Raw genomic sequence first — 15,854 nt, 5'->3', positions numbered from 1 at the left:
TGGAAGTGTGTGCTGGATTTATGGAAATATGGTGATTATGATGTATGTATGTGCTTGTGTAAGATAGACTCATGGAAATGTGGTGATTAAGGTGTGTGTGCATGTATGATGGATGCTTATGGAAATATGGTGATTAAGGGGTGTGTTTGTGTGTGTATGTATTTGTGTGTGATGAATTCTGTGGGAAATATGATGATTAAGGTCTCTATGTGTGTATGATAAACTCTTAAGGAAATATGATGATTAAAGTGTGTATGTGGTGGACTTATGAAAATATGGTGATTAAAGTGTGTGTAATTGTGTGTGTTTGATGGACTTTTGGAATTATGGTAATTAAGATATTGTGCTTGTGTTGGACTCATGGAAATATGGTGATTAATGTGTGTGTGTGTGTGTGTGCATGCTGGATGCTTATGGAAATAAGATAATTAAGGTGTGTGTGTGTGTATGAGTGTGTGTGTGTATGTTTGATGTACTTTTGGAATTATGGTAATTAAGGTATTGTGCTTATGTTAGACTCATGGAAATATGGTGATTAAGGTGTGTATATGCTGGATGCTTATGGAAATATGGTGATTAAAGGGTGTGTTTGTATGTATGTGCATATGTGTTTGTGTATGATGGATTCTATTGGAAATATGGTGACAATGGGTGTGTGTATGTGTGTGTGAGATGAACTCTTATGGAAATATGGTGATTAAAATGTAAGTGTGAGTATGATGGATTTATGGAAATATGGTGATTGTGGCGAGTGTAAGATGTACTCTTATGAAAATGTGTGTGTCTGTGTGTATGCATAATGGACTTTTGGAATTATGGTGATTAAGGTATTGTGTGTGTGTGTGTGTGTGTGTGTGTGTGTGTGTTGGACTCATGGAAATATGGTGATTAAGGGTTATGTTTGTATGTTGGTGTGTGATGAACTCAGTTGGAAAAATGGTGATTAGGGGTGCGTGTGTGTGTGTCTAATGGACTCTCTTATGGAAATATGGTGATGGGGGTCCGTTTGTGTGCCGGTGTGTATGATGGACTCTGATGGCAATATGACGAATCCCATGTACCACTTCTCAGAAAACCGGTTTCCACTGCATGAACTAAAAACAAATGGCTACAGAGGAGACAAGTGCGACTGAAATCAATACAGCGAAGATCTAAAAACCGGTTCCGGATCCAGGTTGAAACCCGCGGGGGCTGAGCAGAGATGGCAAGCTGGAGCACGGAGGCCCGGAGGCAGGCTTCCCGGCTTCGGGTGCGCCCCGCTCCTTTCCCGGGCTGCTTCCCCCGGCCAAGCGGCCTCCGGCCCGGGTCCGGGTCCTTCTGCCGGGGCCCGCCGGGTCAGGGTCCGGAGCGGCTGGGGGCGCCGGGAGCCCCCCGCGCCCGCTGGCCGGCAGGTGGCGTCCCGAGTCCGGCTCCGGGGCCGGCGGGGCCCGAGGCCGAGCCAAGCCGCGTGCGCGCCCGGAGCGCGGAGCGGGCAGACGCGGGGCAGGAAGGGGTTAAGTGGTCGGCGGCGCCTCCCGGGCCGCGGCGGCGGCGGCAGTGAGCGGCGGCGCGGGGCGCGGGCGGCGGGCGGGCGGGCCCGGGGGATGCGGAGCCGGGGGCCCGCGGCGGCGGCAGGAGGCGGCGGCGGCGGCGCGGGCGGGGGGCCGCGGGGAGCCGGGCCAGGCGGCGGCGGCGCAGGCGGCGGCGGAGGCAGCGTCCCGGGCCCCCGGCGCCCGATGCGGGCGGCCGCCCCAGCCGCAGCCGCAGCCGCCTGCACCCCCGGGGCCTCTGGCCGGCCCGGAGCCCGCGGCCGCGGCGGGCGGCGATGAGCGCGGCGGCGCTGCTGCTGCTCTGGCTGCTGGGCTGCGGCGCCTGGAGAGCCGCGACCAAGACCCTGCGGGAGCCCCGGCCTCAAGGTCGGTGCGGGCCGGGCCGGGGGCCGGGCCGGGGAGGGGGCGCTTTGTGGCGGCGGCGGCGGCGAGGCGGTGGCCGCCCGCAGGGGGAGGGCCGGGGGCTTCATTGTGCCGGGGCCGGGGCGCCCGGGGGCAGATGCTCGGGCGGGGAGGGGGCCGGGGCAGCCAGCTGCTCCGCGGACTGGGTGGGGGGCTGTGCCCGCCCCCAGCGCACCCCCATCCCTTCCCTCGGCTCGGGCGAGGACGCGGGATCTCGGGGTCCTCGCTCCCCCAAAGGTGGCCGGGCCGGGGCGGCCTGGGGCTCTTTTGTTGGGGGCAGGCGCCGGGAAGACCCCCAGCCCGAGCCCCCCAGGGTGCCCCCTTTCTATTTCCTGGGGAGAGCTTCGGCCCCTGCCCCTCCCGGGATCAGCTCTGCTCCCCTCCCGGGCACCCCCCCCCCATTCCCGGCTGCTGCTGCTGCCGTGGGTCCCCCCGCTCTCCTGCACGGAATAAGACGATCTGGCAGCTCGGGGAAGTTTCTAGGGTTTTTCCTTCCCCTGCTCCTGATCTGGCATCTTCTCTGGACCCTTCGTGCCTCCCTGGCAAATGAAAGATTCGGTCACCTTCCTCATCCCCCTCTCCCTTGGGGGGGAGGGGGGAGAGGGAGCCTCTACCAACTTTGAAAATAATTGGCCTTTTGCAATTCTTGCCCGTTTCTGGGTTCAAGGGGTCGCCCCGGCCAAATGACAAGCCCATCTTTTGTTTTTAAGGTCGGGGTTCGTTTGGGGCAATCGGGCTGCGTCCATTTCCCAGCCCTCATTGGGAGGAGGCTCCCCCAGCTCTCCCCCGCTGCCCTTTGAAAAGAAAGTGTGGCTGGTGGCTCTGGCTGGAGCCCTCGGCGAGGGTATGCCCAGCCGAAACCCCTGGGCCCCTTTCAGCCTGGTGAAGCACTTGAACTGGACAGGCCACCCAGTCACCCCTCGTTGTGACTAGGGAGACACCCCCACCCTCGTGATTCCTGCTGGACGGTCACCTTTCTCTGCCTTTCCTGTGTGGGACAGATCTGGGGTGGGGAGGGGGGCTATAGGGAAGGGAGAGGAAAAAGGAGAGAGACAGCTTGAGAGATAGAGAAAGAGAAAAAGAAGAGAGGAGAGACAGAAGTGAGAAGAATGATAAGAAGAGACAAGAGACGAAGAAAGACAGGAGGGAGAAGAAGAAAAGAAGGGAGGAGAGAGAGAGACAGAGAGAGACAGAGAACACTAGAGCACACCAGTTTTATTCAGTATTGCCTGGACTTAATGTCTGAGAGCTTGTCTCTCCAATTTGTCACAGTGAGGCCCTGGGTACAATCTGCTGGTGTTACGTTGTTATTGAAAGTGTATAACAGAGGCTGGCAATCTGAGCATGCTCTGTGGTACTTAGAGCAGCCTTTCATTCTTATCCACAGGTTATCAAATTCGGTTTCCAGTATAAATAGGTTAGGAATGTATGGGTGCAGGTAATTTGTTGGCAGAACAGAGGCTCGTAATTTTAGAGCTGAAAGGAGTCCCAGAGATTATCTAGTTGACCCTATTCAGCTTACAGCTGAGAAAATTGAGGCCAGAGAATGGATGCCAAGTGGCTGGGCCAAGGTTACCCTGATAGCCACAGAGCCCTTTCACTTTAGGTTCTCCAAGCTCAAAAACCCTTCACCCTACACTTGTAATGACAGGACACTGATCTATCAAGGATTCTGTTAACTCTAGCTGTCTTTCATTGTGACTTCATTATTTTTTTAAGGACTGAGACACATTTATACTAATTGATGTTTTAGAAATTGCCCAGGATCCTCCATCTTAAAGGACAAATGACATATTCTCTTTGACATTTGAAAACAAGTGGATGTAGAGGAAACAAATAGGTATATAGTTTATAACAGCTCATTAAAGAATGATGACTGTTTTGTTGTTTTATGAAGAATCCATTGTGAAGTTCATACTGGGTTGAGTCCTAAGAGCACATGTCTGCTTTCCAGGAAACAAATTCCAAATGTAACAAGTGCTCAGTGATGACATGATAATGTAAAGTTCCTTTATAAACAATAACTTTGTAGATCTTTTGTATGTATGAACAGATATATTGGAATCCCAGTGACTGAAAAGATCATGCTAGATAGGAGTGTATTTTCATTTCTGTTTCCCTGCCCTTCTGTATTTAGAATAAATTCTTAAAGAGATGGTTGAACACATCAGTTATACCAGGAACTAGTGTGAAGAATTATGTGGTGGCATGTTAAGCCATATTGTGATTCTTTAAGGAATGGGAAATTTCCAGTTTCTCATCTTTTAGCTTATTCTTAAATATACCAAACAAAGTGAAATGCTGTGATGGTAATAGTAGTATATTTTAATGAAAGGAGCACTAGATTTGGAGTCAGGAAGACAAAGAGTCAAATCCTAGTTCTTCTGATTACCACCTGTCTCATCTTGGTCAATACACTTAACCTTCAATAGCTGTTCATCAGTAAAATGAAAGAATTAAATCAGAGAAATTTCCCAGTTCTAAATTCATGATCTTTAAAAAAAAATTTTAAACTTAATTCTTTTTTTGTTTATTTTATATTATTACAATAATCTTGTGAGAGTAAACAGTAAATCCTCCCCCCCCCAAAAAAAGATGAGAAATCTCAAGAATAGTGAGAGAGAGAAAAAAAAAATGTACTTCAGTCTGTGTTCAGATTCCAATGGTTCTGTCTCTGGGATGAGTTGCCTTCTTTATCATGAGTCAACCAAAGAAGTTGCTTCATTTTTTTCCCTACAGTTGCTATTACTAGCTGTATTTCCTTCCACTCTACTCTTTCCCACCCTCATTTATTCTATTCTCTCTCCTTTCACCCTGTCCCTGTTCAAAAGTGTGTTGTACCTGAGTACCCTCTCCCACATCTTCCCTCTCTTCTGTCACCTATCCCCCTTCCCTCCCCCCATTCCCCCTTATCATATTCCTTTCTTCTCATTTTTTTTCTCTAGGGTAAGATGGATTTCTATACCCTATTAAGTGTGTATGTTATTTCCTCTCTGAGCCATTTCTGATGAGAATGAAGCCTCATTCATTCCCCCTCATCTTTCCCCATTCCACTCCATTGAAACAGCTTTTTCTTGACTCTTATGTGAAATATACTAGCCCCTTCCTCTCTCTTCCTCCCAGTACTTTCCTTTATCACCCATTGACTCCATCTTTTCACTATATTATACCATTATATTTAGCTCCTTCCTGTGCCTTGTCTATATATGCGCCTTCTAACTGCTCTTTTGAATGAGAAAGTTCTTATGAGTTATTGATATCTTCTTCCCCTGCAGGAATACAAACAGTTCAACATCATTAAGTTCCTCATAGTTAGTCCTTCTGGTTTACCCCCTCTATGATTCACCTGAGTCCTGTACATGGAGATCAAACTTTCTGTTCAGCTCTGGTTGTTTCAATAGGAAAGTTTGAAAGTCCCCCATTTCATTGAAAGTCCCTCTCTTCCCCTGAAAGAGGATGTTCAGTTTTGCTGGGTAGTTGATTCTCATTGTAAACCAAGATCTTTTGCCTTCTGGAATAGTTGTTTTTCCAGTGAGATATTTCATATTTTCTTCAATTGGGGGGGGGGATTGTTGGAATGATTTTATTTCTTCCTGATTTCTCATCTTCTGTTAGTTTCATTCTGCATTTGAAGGAGTTATTTTCTTTAGAGAGTTTTTTTTAATCTCAATTTCTAGATGGCCAATTCTGCTTTTTTAAGGCATTCTCCTCATTTGCCTTTTGTGTTGCTTTTTCCATTTGGCCTAAACTGGGTTTTAGCATATTATTTTCTTCAGTATTTTTTTGTATTTCTTTCACTAAGCTACTGATTTGGTTTTCATGATTTATCTGCATCTTTTTCATTTCTCCTCTCAATTTTTCCTCTACCTCTCTTAATTGTTTTCCAGTCTTTTTTGAGCTCATCCACAGCCTACCCATTTTCTATTTCTCTTGGAGGTTTTGGATTCAGAAGCTTCAATTTTGTCATTTTCTGAATCTTCCATGGGACCAAAGTAATTTTCTGTGGTCAGATTCTTCTTTTTCTTTTGTTTGCTCATTTCCTCAGCCTATGACTGATTTACTGCACAAGGCTTTGGGGTCTTTTAGGGACAATCCACAGGGACCTTAATTCCTCCAAGTCTTATGAGAGGCTCTGACAGCTATCTTGTGTGTGTCTGTCGATGACCACAGGCCTTCCCCTCTACCCTGGAGCTGTGAGGAGAGTCCCTGCTCAGCTATGGTGGTATGAGGGCCTAGACTGTAACCTGGATCTGAGTGTGGGCAAATAGCTGAGTCCTGCCCCAGGGAGAGCAGAGAGACCTCTGCAGTCTCCCCCAGCCCTGTTACCGTCTATGTGCTGTGCTCTGGAGGGGCAGGCTGGCTTCCCCTGATTCCTGCTGCAGGTTCTCACCACAGGGCTACTCTGAGTCAGCACTTACTCTGCACTCACTCTGGTGCAACAGAGTTCTCTCACCATCCCCTTCAAGCTGTTCTGGTGATCCCGGAGCTAGGAGGTCTGGAAATCACCCCCTCTGCCATGGACCCAGGTGCCCCCAGGGATCTAGGCACCCAGCCCAACTGCATTGTGCTGAGGCTTTTTCCAATCCCCAGTTTGGTGGAACAGAGTTTCCTGCAGAACTTCTAAGTTGTCTTGGATTGGAAAATTGCATTACTCAGTCTTTCTTTGGGTTCTGCCCCTCTAAATTTTGTCTGGAGTCACAATTTAATGACTTTTGGAGTTTGGGGGTAACAAATGTCTGGGAATTCTTGCCTTCACACCATCATTTTGGCTCCACCCCTCTTGAACTTAAATTTTTAAAAAGAAACAAATTCATTTTAAGTGGGAAAATTGAACCTAGCTTTTTCTGTAATTGAATTGTAATAGTATTGCTTTTATCACTAAAACTAGTGTTTCATTTACAGTTATCATATACTTTTGCTTGAGCTTCCAGAATGTATTGAGAATTTTAATGAAAAGCTATTTAAAGCTACCTTTAAATCTTCAGAAATTCTTGATTCTTTGTGTGTGTGTGTGTGTGTGTGTGTGTGTGTGTGTGTGTGTGTGTGTCCATAAAGAGAGACAGAGACAAAGAAAGACAGAGGTAAGAGTTAGAAAGAGCCAACTGAGATAGGGCCCTGAGACAGAGTCAGAGATGGAAAGATAGATTGATGATGAATGGTTGAGTTAGGTGGGTGGATGGATATCTGGGCTCTTTAGGCATAAAACTACATTATAAGTAGATCCGTACAAACTGATTCTGATCTGACAAAATACAATATAATGTCAAGAAATGTTTTGGCAGAAGTCATTTTGAGAATTATTTATCAGTTTTTGTGATGATAATTCAGTTCGTTGATCCCCAGGTATGATGTTGCTACAGAAATGGAGTCCAATTTTGTTTTATTTTGTGTAGATAGCATAGATTTGGGAAAGAACCTTAGGAGTGCTTTAGTCTAACTTCATGTCATAAAGTCCTATGGCAGTGTCTCCCATATCTCACGATTGATACCAAAGTTCTTCAGACAAAGTGTCTTTGTTTCAGTTCTTCTGACCTCCATGTGAGCACTTGTTTTGTGTGAGTTTTCCATAAAATAGTCTTTTACCTTAAGAGGTGGATTCAAACGAAGTGGCCAACTCCATCAGAGATACACTTTGCAAATAGAATTTGAATGCTTGACAGTTCAGATCAAGAAAGGACCTCACCTAGTCTCATGTTCTAAGGCTTTTTTTCTAGACCTTCTCACTCAAATGCCAAATGCCAAAGTTGGGCATCTTTGAATGTACTTGGATGTGATGTAAAATAGGTTTGTGTATTTGTTCCTGAAAATAGTCATTCTCTGAAGATCACAGAACTAGGTGCCTCTGGAGGAGAGGCCGATAGACTGTACAAATACATACTGGATAATCTTGAAGCCAAACTGTTCAATTTGACAACTGGAGGATCAGAACTAAGTCTTAAGAACTATCGGCAAGATCTGTATGATCTGATTATTTAATGGTGATGTAATTGGAGACAGAATGTACTGACTGCTTTGTCATGTAAGTAAAGTGAGGGAATTACACAAAATCTGGCATTTTGGACTATATTTTGGGATTTTTTCCAAGATCATTCATTCTTAAGCTGAGGTTTGGGCTAGCCAAGTGAACATTGTGGAATCACTTTATAAGCAATGTGTCAAGTAGCTTAAGATGCTGTGGGAATTACCCAGTCTGCTTTATTTGTATTGCAATTGTGTTAGAAATAGCTAACTAAATAAAACACCTGGTATTACACTGTAGGAAGGTGCAAGATTTTGAATTAACAGAGATCTGCTGGGATTCCTTGTCAGTCAGGTGAAAGAATTCCTCCCAGAGAAAGTCAAGGTGTCTGGGAATTTGGAAGCAAAGACCCTTGCATGGTTTTAGGAATTAATTTTGTGTTTTGTTTCCTTCTTTTAGATTGATTTTCTGTAATCAGGGAATCAAATAAAACTAAAAATCATTACTAATTACAAGACCATGTCTTCTAAAGAATAGCCTCTATATAGACATTCAGAGTCAGCATTGACAACCTTGAACTTGTCTTGTGACGGAATTCTCTGTTTCTAAATTTTTGTTATTAGTGAATGAGTATTTGCTTTTCCCCTAGAAGGTGGGAGTACTAATCAAAGGGCAAAATTAAATGACAGTGAGCTTTGGGTTGCCAGAGTATGAACCCACACATATATACATACATTGTCCAAGGAAAATTGGGTAAGTAGTATAATCCAGAGCCTAAAATGGGAGCAAACTTGAACCAAAGATTCATAGATCTAGAAGGAATCTTTTATGATAAAATCTATGATACCTTCATAGATTTAGAACTGGAAGGGATTTTAGAAGCTTATCTAAGCAAATCTGTTCATTTTACAACTGAGGAAATGAAGACCCTGAGAAATCCATCTCTTTATGAGTTTATCCTCCACGTGTAGGATTTTCCTTAGAACCTGTTCTAGACCCTGTTCTCTTCTCCCTCTACAATCTCGCTTGGAATCCTCATCATCTCTATGCAGATGATTCTCAGATCTATTCATCAGCCCAGGTTTCTCCCCTCAGCTTGAGTCCCTACATCACTAATCCCTATTGAAATTTTCAAAATAGATTTCCAGAGATAATTTAAATTCATGTGTTCAAAACCAAACCCATTGTCTTTTCCCCAAAACTTTCCTCTCTTCCAAATTTAGCTGCTCTTTCCTTGTTTGCACACTTTCCTACAAGGCACATTCAGCCACGAAATATTGTCATTTTTACCTTGTAATATCTCATCTCTTATCCATTCTCCTTCATAAGCAGATCAAGCCCTCATCAAGTCTCCCCTAGATTATTATGTATCCTAAATGTTTTTTTGCTTCATCTTTACCCCTTCCAGGCCTTTTTATACTTTGTTTTTGTCCACTTGTGTATTTGTGACTTGGGGACCATACCATCCATAGGGGGGGTTTTGGACAAAAATACTGAAGTGGTTTGCCATTTCCCTCTTTGTGAACACTGCTACTTTATTTTCCTTAAGCACAGATCTGACCATGTTTTATGAAAGGACCACATGCCACACGTGGTGACCTTAGTATCAAGAAAATGTGACTCTAGAAGACAACAGTCCTTGCTATAGTTTTTTTAAGCTAAGCAATTTGTGAATACAGAATCAGCAGCCTTAATTTTTTTTGTAAAGAAAATGTTATCTTTTGATAAAATAGCCACACCATAAGAACAAGTGTTTTTTTCTCTAAAAATTTTACAGTATAACATTCAGTTATGTGTTGTATACAGAGGATGCTTCATAAATGTTGAATAACATAATTGAACAAAGGATATACAAGAATTTTAATCATGCAGTGTAGGTATATTTGTTTTTAATAAAATTGATGAGTTTAAAAAAAGTTCCCTTTTAAAAAGATAATTTCCCCCCATCTTTCCCTGAATTAACTGACTCACCTTTTACATTTAGAATCTTTCTACCACCCTCTATGATTGTCCATCTCCTCTGCTCACTCTTCTTCCTTCTCCTTCTTGCTGAAATGTTCCCCAAGATTCAGTCCTCTTGTTAATTTTTTTCACTTGTAATGTCTAATTGAACTCAAAAGTTTCTTTCAGTTTCATCTTTTCTCTGAATGAATGCCAAGTGTATATAGAACCATGGCATTTCTGAGGAGCTTTGAAGGGGCTTTTAAGATCATGGAGGCCCAGAAAAAGGAGGGGAAGTGGTGATATAATCAAGGTTAGTGAGTTAACTGCTGACCCAAAACTAGGTCTCTTGATAACCAACAAAGGTAGTGTTCTTTTTCTATTACCTGAGTTTCCAGTCAGAGCTAAGTGAGTCTTGTCATCCAAATCAGAATTATCTTCATATTATCTGAGTTTCCAGGCATGCTCTATTTCCTGAATACTGGTTTCTTATCTCTTTAAATCAATGAGATAACTAACAAAGGTCCTCCAGTATTACCTCAAACTTAACCCATACAAAACTTAACTCCATAATCTCTAATCACTGTATCCCACCAGATGATGTCCCATTCTTGACTTCCTTTTTTTTGTCATTGACTTTATCTCTCTTTCCAGACCTCTACAACTCATGTCTGAGTCATCTGAGCACCTGTACTAGGATTGGATCTGATTCTCATGCAAACACTCTATGAGCTAGATTTGAGACCTTGAGCAATTAATAAGAAACACAACTAGTATTTATTAAATGCCTACTATGTACTTAGCACTGGGGATAAAAGAGAAAACAGAGACCTGGCCATCCATTCATTCTATAGAGTAGATTTCTAAGTTTCCTCTCAAATGAAGGGTTTAAGCTGGAAAAAAAAATTATGGTTCCTCCAAACAACATGATTCTGTGATCTTGCTGGTGTTCAGTTGTTTCAGTTATGTCCAACTCTTCACAACCCCATTTGTTGTTTAAGTTTCCTCAATTTACAAATGAGGAAATTGAGGCAAACAGTATAAAGTGACTTGTCCAGAGTCATATAACTAGTAAGTGTCTGAGGCCAGATTTGAACTCATGATGTCTTCCTAACCCCAGACGTGGCCCTCTATCCACTGTGATACTGTGATCTTGAAGTATTCACAAATCTATATCTAGATATATGTGTGTATATTTATAATTTATGTATATATGTTATATTTGTATTTCATACAAATATATTTGTATATATGTTTATACAGGTATGTTGCGTGTGTCCCCAATGCACACACTTAATTGATGAAAGAAATATCTATGTCTTCAGAACTATTAAACATTCCAAACAATATGTCCAAAACAGAGTTATTTCCCCTCCCAAATCCACCCTTCTTCTGGCCTTTCCATTTTCTTTGAAGGGTTCCACCATTCTTTCTTTTGCTCATTTTTTGCAACCTCAGAATCATTTCAGACTCCTCTCTTCCATCTGTTAATTCACATGGTCAGACTCCCCACAACTTTTACCAGACTTCTTCAATAGCTTCCTGGAAAGAGTTGCAGTGGATAGAGCATTAAAACTGAAGATATCATCCCCAGTCTTGGGGCACTCACCAGCTAGGTATCCCTGGGAAAATCACTTGACTTCTTTTGCCTCAATTTCTTCATCTGTAAAATATAGCTAATAATAACACCTCACTTTCATGCTTGTTGTGAAGATAAAATGGAATAATAGTTGTAAAGCATCATGTAAATCTTAAGTGCTATTAGCTAATATTATTATTATTATATATGCTGGGACACCTAAGAAGGCCCAGTAGACCCGAAGTCAGAAAGTTTTATCTTCCTAAATTGAAACTGGCCTCTATGACCCTGAACAAGTCATTTAACCCTGTTTGCCTTAGTTTCTTCATCTGTTAAATGTGCTGGAGAAGGAAAAGACAAGTCACTCCAGTATCTTTACTAAGAAAATCCCAGATGGAGTCACAGAGTCAGACATGACTCCTCTATCATTCTCAGTCAAAAAAGCAATTTTTTTCAAAGCTTATTAGTATTTGGCAAATGTGTTTATTTTCACTGTGGAAAAACTTGCTGAAACCCAGTTAAAGGGATGGAAAAATGAGAGAAATGAGGTCTTGTGTCTAAGATATAGAATAACACAAAATACAGATTAAAAAGTCAAAACTTGGAAATAATTTAGTGGGAGTCCCTTGTCTTTCCATGGGAGAATTTTGTATTGAATAAAGTTCTTTTTATTCTCATCTAGTAAGATATGTGTACTTGATCTTTGATTTCAAAAAATTCTTTTTTATCCCTTCTTTTTTCTCTTCCATAGTTCATTCCTATCCCCTTCCCCCTGCCATTTTTCTCTTGAAACTTAGGCTGGTTTACTCTCTTAGGCAGCCAAGAATCTGGCATAGGTGACTGTAGCTCAGAGCCCTGGAGCTCCAGAGATCTCTCATTTTCAGCCTCCCTTGTTGCTGGGATTACAGGTGTGGGCCATCCCACCTGTCTGCCATCTTTTGTTTCTTAACAGTAGCTGTGGTTGGGTGTGCAAGTAATCTGATATAGGTTATTCATGTACAATCATGTTTAATATAGAAAATGTATATGTTTTAAAATATGAAGCCATATTTTTTATAAGATAATGAAAATACAGAAAATGAAATTCAATAAAATGACATCATCATTTTATTCTTTGAAATACAAATAGGAACTATTGCTTTAAAATCATTTTGATGTTAAGACAAAGCAAGCTCCCTGAAACTTTGTTGTCAAAATAAATGTTATGTGTCTTCAGAAAAGATGTTTTATTTGTTAGTAACTTACTAAAGTTTTTTAATATGTATATACATATGTAAATACATATAAATATATACACACATACATATGTTAGGCTAAAAACAGTTTTCATAAAGTATTGTCTTTTACAGAAATAGATGTCTCCCAGAAGTGCTAGCTTTAGAAAGATAATCATTTTACTTGTAGAATGAGAAGGAATTCGGCCCATCTGTGGAAAGGATATAAAGCAGGATGATGCAGTCTAGACAGTGGGGAGATTCCCTTGGTGATTCAACTGTTCTTTGAAGGTTTTTCACTATCTTAGAAGATCACCTTGCCCTTGCGTGTTTTCCCTAGGAATACATTGTTGAATTTTGGACCTGTCTCAAGAGACATCCTGACACATAAACTGTAAGAGTAGTTATGTTCTTTTAACTGAATTAAACCTACTGCAATTCACATTGATCATTTAACTGACAGATTTATGTTATCTGGAACCTGCCATGAAATATAGGAAAGAAAAAGCATATTGAGGCAACTAGGTAGTACAATTACCTCAGATACTCACTTGCTGTGTGACCCTGGAGAAATAACCTTTTTCTGCCTCATTTTTCTCATCTGTAAAATGAGAAAATGTGTGTGTGTGTGTGTGTGTGTGTGTGTGTGTGTGTGATTGCAAAGCATTGAGTTTTTTAAAAAAATATTATCTAGGGGAAGCTAGGTGGCACAGTGGATAGAGCACAAACCCTGGAGTTAGGAGTATCTGAGTTCAAATCCGGCCTCAGACACTTTATAATTACCTAGCTGTGTGGCCTTGGACAAGCCACTTAACCCCATTGCCTTGTAAAAATGTAAAAAAATGTTATCTAAATTTTAGTTCTCTTGGGAGATTTTACTCATAATGCTATGATTCTGCATTTATTAGTGATATTTTCAAAACTTCTAAGACTAAGTTGTTTATTTTAATAGCCTTAATGGTAGCAAGCTATTATTCCTTGAGGGGGAGTTTTAGTTTAGCAATAGCTAAAAGTAACTCAGAACTCCTACTAGTAAATAAAATGAGTGATCAGAAAGAAGAATTTTGATTTTGGTCAGAAGAACCCACCAAGCTTATGTCATTGTGTTGTCTCAAGAAGGAAGCTAATATTTGTCATTTATGTTGGTCATTTCAGTCATGTTCAACTATGATAGTGGAGTAACTTTCCATTTCCTTCTTTATCTTATTTTGCTGATAAGAAACTGAGGCAAAGAAGATTAAATGACTTGTCCAGGATCACATAGCTAGTAAGTATCTGAGGCCAGATATGAACTCGGGATTTTATGACTCTGGGACAGCTAGGTGGTGAAGTAGATAAGAGTATTTACTACCTCTGGAATCAGGAAGACAGAACAACAGCTTCCTGAATCCAGGCCACCTAGCTAGTATTTGGTTCCTTATTATTTAATTTTCATTACATAGAAATTCTCAAATACTTTACAAGACAAATAGACCTTATGGGATGAGTTCTCAATAAACCATGTTTATGATATCAAAGGAATAAATAGACATTATCTTCATTTGAGATTTTATCATTCAGGCTTTGAAGACTGATGGACTTTATGGTTTTTCATAATGGACTTCAACACTAAGTTTGATGCCAAACTAGAAATAGCGGTTACATAATAATTTCCTAACTGTGAGCTTGGGCAAGTCACTTAATCCCCACTACCTTGTAAAAAAAAAAAGTACATGATCTGGACTTCAGAAAGATACTATTGTTGCTTGAGTTTTCTTTCAGGATTGACTTTAATTTCTTTACCTAAATTTAATTCTTATCATTATTATCATATGGAATTTTCTCTGGGAATAAACCACATCACTGCAACAAGCTTGTTGATTCTGGGTTGTGGGTGGTTACTTTGTCCATCATTATGGACTCCTCTTTATACCTTTCGTGCTGATTGGAAATCCTCTATCTTAGGAAAATCATTTAAAAACTCTTTGATTTCAATGGTAATCATAGAGGAAGGGTGAGGAGAAAAAAGAAATTTACATGATAATTTTGTTATATAATTAAAAGGAATTGCAAGATGTACATAATATATTTGCAATTTCACATGCAATCCTTTTTATTATATTTATCGAGGTGCTTTTTTCCATGAATTAAAAATAAAAATAATTAAAAAGCTCTCTGATCCTTAGTTTCCTTATTTATGAGATGGGGATGATACCTGTATTATGTACCAACTCTTAAAGTCTGTTGCAAGGATCAAATCAGATACTTTTGTAAATCACAATTCTTTTTTTTACAATGATACAACACAATGGGTATTCCATATTACAACAGTTACCATTACAAGATTAATTGACTTATCTTTATTATTTTTTCTTCATCATTCACATTTGCCTTTTTTTTTCTGTATCCAATCTGCTCCCCAATTGAATCTTCCATTGTAACAAAGAAAGATATTTAAGCACACTTCTCTAACCATGGGCCTCATCCTAGTAGCCTCCCCCCCATAATGAGTGTTTTTCATCATCATTTCTCTAGGACTTGAGATGGGTCATTATGTTAGACCAAGTCTGACAACCTTTTAGAGATATATTTATTTACATTACCATAACACTTCTGTATCTTGTTCTTACTGGTCTCAGAGACAGTGGATTCAAGCCCAGGCTGATATTAAATGTTAGCCTCAATTTCCTCATCTTTAAAAGAAGGGTGTTGATCAGCACTCATTGTCCTTTGAGGGTCCTTCTAGCTCCAAATCTGGGTTCCCATGTTTTCCCGATCCTATTTTAACCAGCACATGTTAATATTCCTTTGAATTTCTCATATTTTTAAATTTCTTATGGAGCACTAATATTTCATTACTTCCATAAACCAAATATGCTTTAGTCATTCTTCACCCATCCATTGGCTACTTTTATACAGTTTTTCCTAGAAACACAAAAAACTATTGCTATGATGACTTTTATATATATTATGGGATCTTTCTCTCTTTGATCTCCTTGATCAGATGCCCAGGAATGGGAAAAAGGATGTAATCAGTTTAGTAACATTTTTCAAATAATTCCAAATTGTTTTCTGGATTCACTGGATTAATTTACTATTCTACCACCTGAGAACGAGGAGAACGAGTAATCTGTTTTCATAAAGCAGGCCAGACATTGTTGATTTTCTTTGAAGGGTGTGTGATAAAACCTTAGAAACTTATCTTCAAAGTACTAGGCATACTGAAAATGTTACAACTTGTCCCTGTTCAA

At 40.9% G+C, this 15,854-nt stretch overlaps 1 protein-coding gene across 1 annotated transcript in view; it reads left to right on the top strand.

Annotated features, from left to right (window-relative positions):
• The first annotated feature begins 1,771 nt into the window (after positions 1 to 1,771).
• FAM171A1 (family with sequence similarity 171 member A1) overlaps positions 1,772 to 15,854 on the top strand; it is a 188,959-nt gene continuing 174,876 nt past the window's right edge. Inside the window, exon 1 of the mRNA XM_074192920.1 lies at positions 1,772 to 1,895. Within this exon, the coding sequence (XP_074049021.1) occupies positions 1,805 to 1,895 (91 nt within the window). The 5' untranslated portion in view covers positions 1,772 to 1,804. The remainder of the gene's footprint in view (positions 1,896 to 15,854) is intronic.

The sequence above is a fragment of the Macrotis lagotis genome, chromosome 7 (genome assembly GCF_037893015.1).
Source record: "Macrotis lagotis isolate mMagLag1 chromosome 7, bilby.v1.9.chrom.fasta, whole genome shotgun sequence".
Classification (NCBI taxonomy): domain Eukaryota; kingdom Metazoa; phylum Chordata; class Mammalia; order Peramelemorphia; family Peramelidae; genus Macrotis; species Macrotis lagotis.
The sequence above is the reverse complement of the archived record's forward strand: the minus strand, read 5'-3'. Positions and strand labels throughout refer to the sequence as shown.